Source organism: Palaemon carinicauda, chromosome 10, assembly GCF_036898095.1.
Source record: "Palaemon carinicauda isolate YSFRI2023 chromosome 10, ASM3689809v2, whole genome shotgun sequence".
Taxonomy (NCBI): Eukaryota; Metazoa; Arthropoda; class Malacostraca; order Decapoda; family Palaemonidae; genus Palaemon; species Palaemon carinicauda.
Window position 1 is genome coordinate 15,038,073 of NC_090734.1, and position 2,750 is coordinate 15,040,822.

General features: G+C 34.6%; 1 protein-coding gene across 1 annotated transcript in view; it reads left to right on the forward strand.

Annotated features, from left to right (window-relative positions):
* The first annotated feature begins 911 nt into the window (after window positions 1–911).
* LOC137647858 (shootin-1-like) overlaps window positions 912–2,750 on the forward strand; it is a 70,376-nt gene continuing 68,537 nt past the window's right edge. The window contains exon 1 of the mRNA XM_068380813.1: window positions 912–1,000. Within this exon, the coding sequence (XP_068236914.1) occupies window positions 912–1,000 (89 nt within the window). The remainder of the gene's footprint in view (window positions 1,001–2,750) is intronic.

Genomic DNA, 2,750 nt, shown 5'->3' on the forward strand with positions numbered 1-2,750 from the left:
TGCTTAATTAATTGCATAATTACTTGGCTATAGAATTAACACCATAGGCCTAATCAATTGCATAATGACTTGGATATGTAATTAACACCATAGGCCTAATTCATTGCATTAGGACTTGGATATGTAATTAACACCATAGTCCTAATTAATTACACAATGACTTGGATATCGATTAACACCATATGCCTAATTAATTACATAATGGCTTGTATATCGAAATAACATTGGCATAATTATTTAGCTTGGGTTGTGGTGGCCTATTGGAAACGTCCCTACCTGGTGATTGCCGGACTTAGGTTCGAATCCCGCTCAAGGTCGATAGTTTCTTGTGTCTACAATCTCACCGTCCTTATGAGCTAAGGGTAGTGGATTTGGGGGAGCCTATAGTTACCTGATGAGTCTGCAGCCATTGCTAGGCCGTCCTTGGTCCTAGCATGGGTGGAGAGGGGCCTTGCACTGATTGTCCTGCTAGCTAGGATATTGGCTAGGGCATTGTTATTGTACCTTGCCTCTGTCATTCATGAGCGGCATTTAAACTCTTAAATACTTGAATATGAGAGTAACACCATAGGCCTACTTAATTATCAAATTGGTTGGAAACTGAAATAGGCTAATACCATGAGCCTGATTGATTACCTAATTATGCTGTATATTCATATCACTCAAATTCAAATAGGATTCTTATCGTCCATATTTCTCTTTTCCATTAGTTTTTGGCTTAATAGCAAAAATGATCTCCGTAGTATATGCCACAAATAAACAGGTTTTTTTTTTTTTCAGTTCGAATTTCCCCATATTTTTAACCTTGTATTTCAGTGTGATTTTCCTAAATTTTGCCACATTTCCAGTTGGAATTTCTACATTTTTAAATAATCACAACCAGCTCATATCCAAAGGAAATGACTTTCGAAATGTTGAATGGCTTTATGATGTATAGGGAAAAACACATTCGCTACCTGAAGCCATTTAGAGTAAAAGTAGTTTTATCCAACATCATGGTGTAAGGGGCATAACTCTCCTAAGGAGAACTTCAAAAGACATTTCAGTCCCGCTCAGCGGCATTGCAAGGCACACGATTACTTGGTCTCTTCCCCCATCCCGCATATAGGTGGGAGAGAGAATAGTCACAACCTGGTGAGAGGGGCCTACCCCGAGAGGTACACTCGGAAACCACAATCTCCCATAAATTGCCGAACCGGCGGGTTGTAGTTAAGTAAAAGAGAGGGGTTGGGAAGGGTTGAATCTGCTTGCATATCAATGTAAATATTTATACGTCATATTTGACTGCTCGGGTACACTAGTATGTATGTATGTATATTAATTAACCACCTCCAAGTTACTGGGACACTAACCACCGAGTTGAAGCCGTTAGTTAAAGTCCTATTTCATTGTTATACCCACAAGGACATGAGAGCATTTTCTAATTTTTCACAATACCCATAATGACATATATATATATATATATATATATATATATATATATATATATATATATATATATATATATATTATATACATACATATATATATTATATACATACATATATATATGTATATAATATATATATATATATATATATATATATATATATATATATATATATATATAATATATATATATATATATATTATATATATATTATATATATATATTATATATATATATATATATATATATATATATATATATATATTATATATATATATATATATATATATATATATTATATATATATATATATATATTATATATATATATATATATATATATATATATATATATATATATCCAAAAACTTGCTCTTCATTATAAAGGGGATATATCCTGGCTAACCTCTGTTTCCTATAATATAAACGCTCGCACCCTTGATTTTTGGCTTAGACGTTTATATCCTTCGGTTTTTTATTGTTTGTAAAAAATCCCCGCCCACATTTCCCGTTGGCCATCTAAAATGTAAATGGTGGTTTCCTGCCCGCCATGAGAAGCCACCTGAGTGTGTGATACTCGTAGACGGCAACCGAGGGTATCTGTATGACTCACTCTCAACGCTACTCTAGAAAGAGTCTAGATCTACCCTCAGTCTGTTTCTCTCAAGATCTTGGTTGCGAGTTATCTTTTTTTTATGTCGATATGCACCTCTCTCTCTCTCTCTCTCTCTCTCGTCAGGTAATGCCTAATGATTAGTAAAAAATAATCTCATATTTATGTGGATATACACAATTCTCTCTCTCTCTCTCTCTCTCTCTCTCTCTCTCTCTCTCTCTCTCTCTCTCTCTCTCACGCATAATCGTAATTTCTTATACATTTTCATGTAAAAATATTTTGTCTCATATAAGAGATAATTTCCTCTCATATAATTATATCTTTTATATAAGATTCTCTCTCTCTCTCTCTCTCTCTCTCTCTCTCTCTCTCTCTCTCTCTCTCTCTCTCTCCTCTCTCTCTCTCTCTTAAATCAATTACTTCTTCCTCATTCCTGTGACCACCTGCGGTTCTTCAAGCCCCATACAAACACTAGACTTCAGCTCCATTGACCTCCACCGGACTGAATATTATCCTTCTCCTGCAGAGGCATCTCTTGTCTCTAACGCCTTTCTTATCCCCAACACATTTTTATATCCTTCGTTTTCGGAGTTTTCTCGTTCAAATACTTTTTTTTTCATCCCTCCAACACTTTTCGTTAGTCTATTCACGTAAATGAGGTCCCTTTTTTAAATTACTTTTCTCCCTGAAACACCACTTTTTGTCA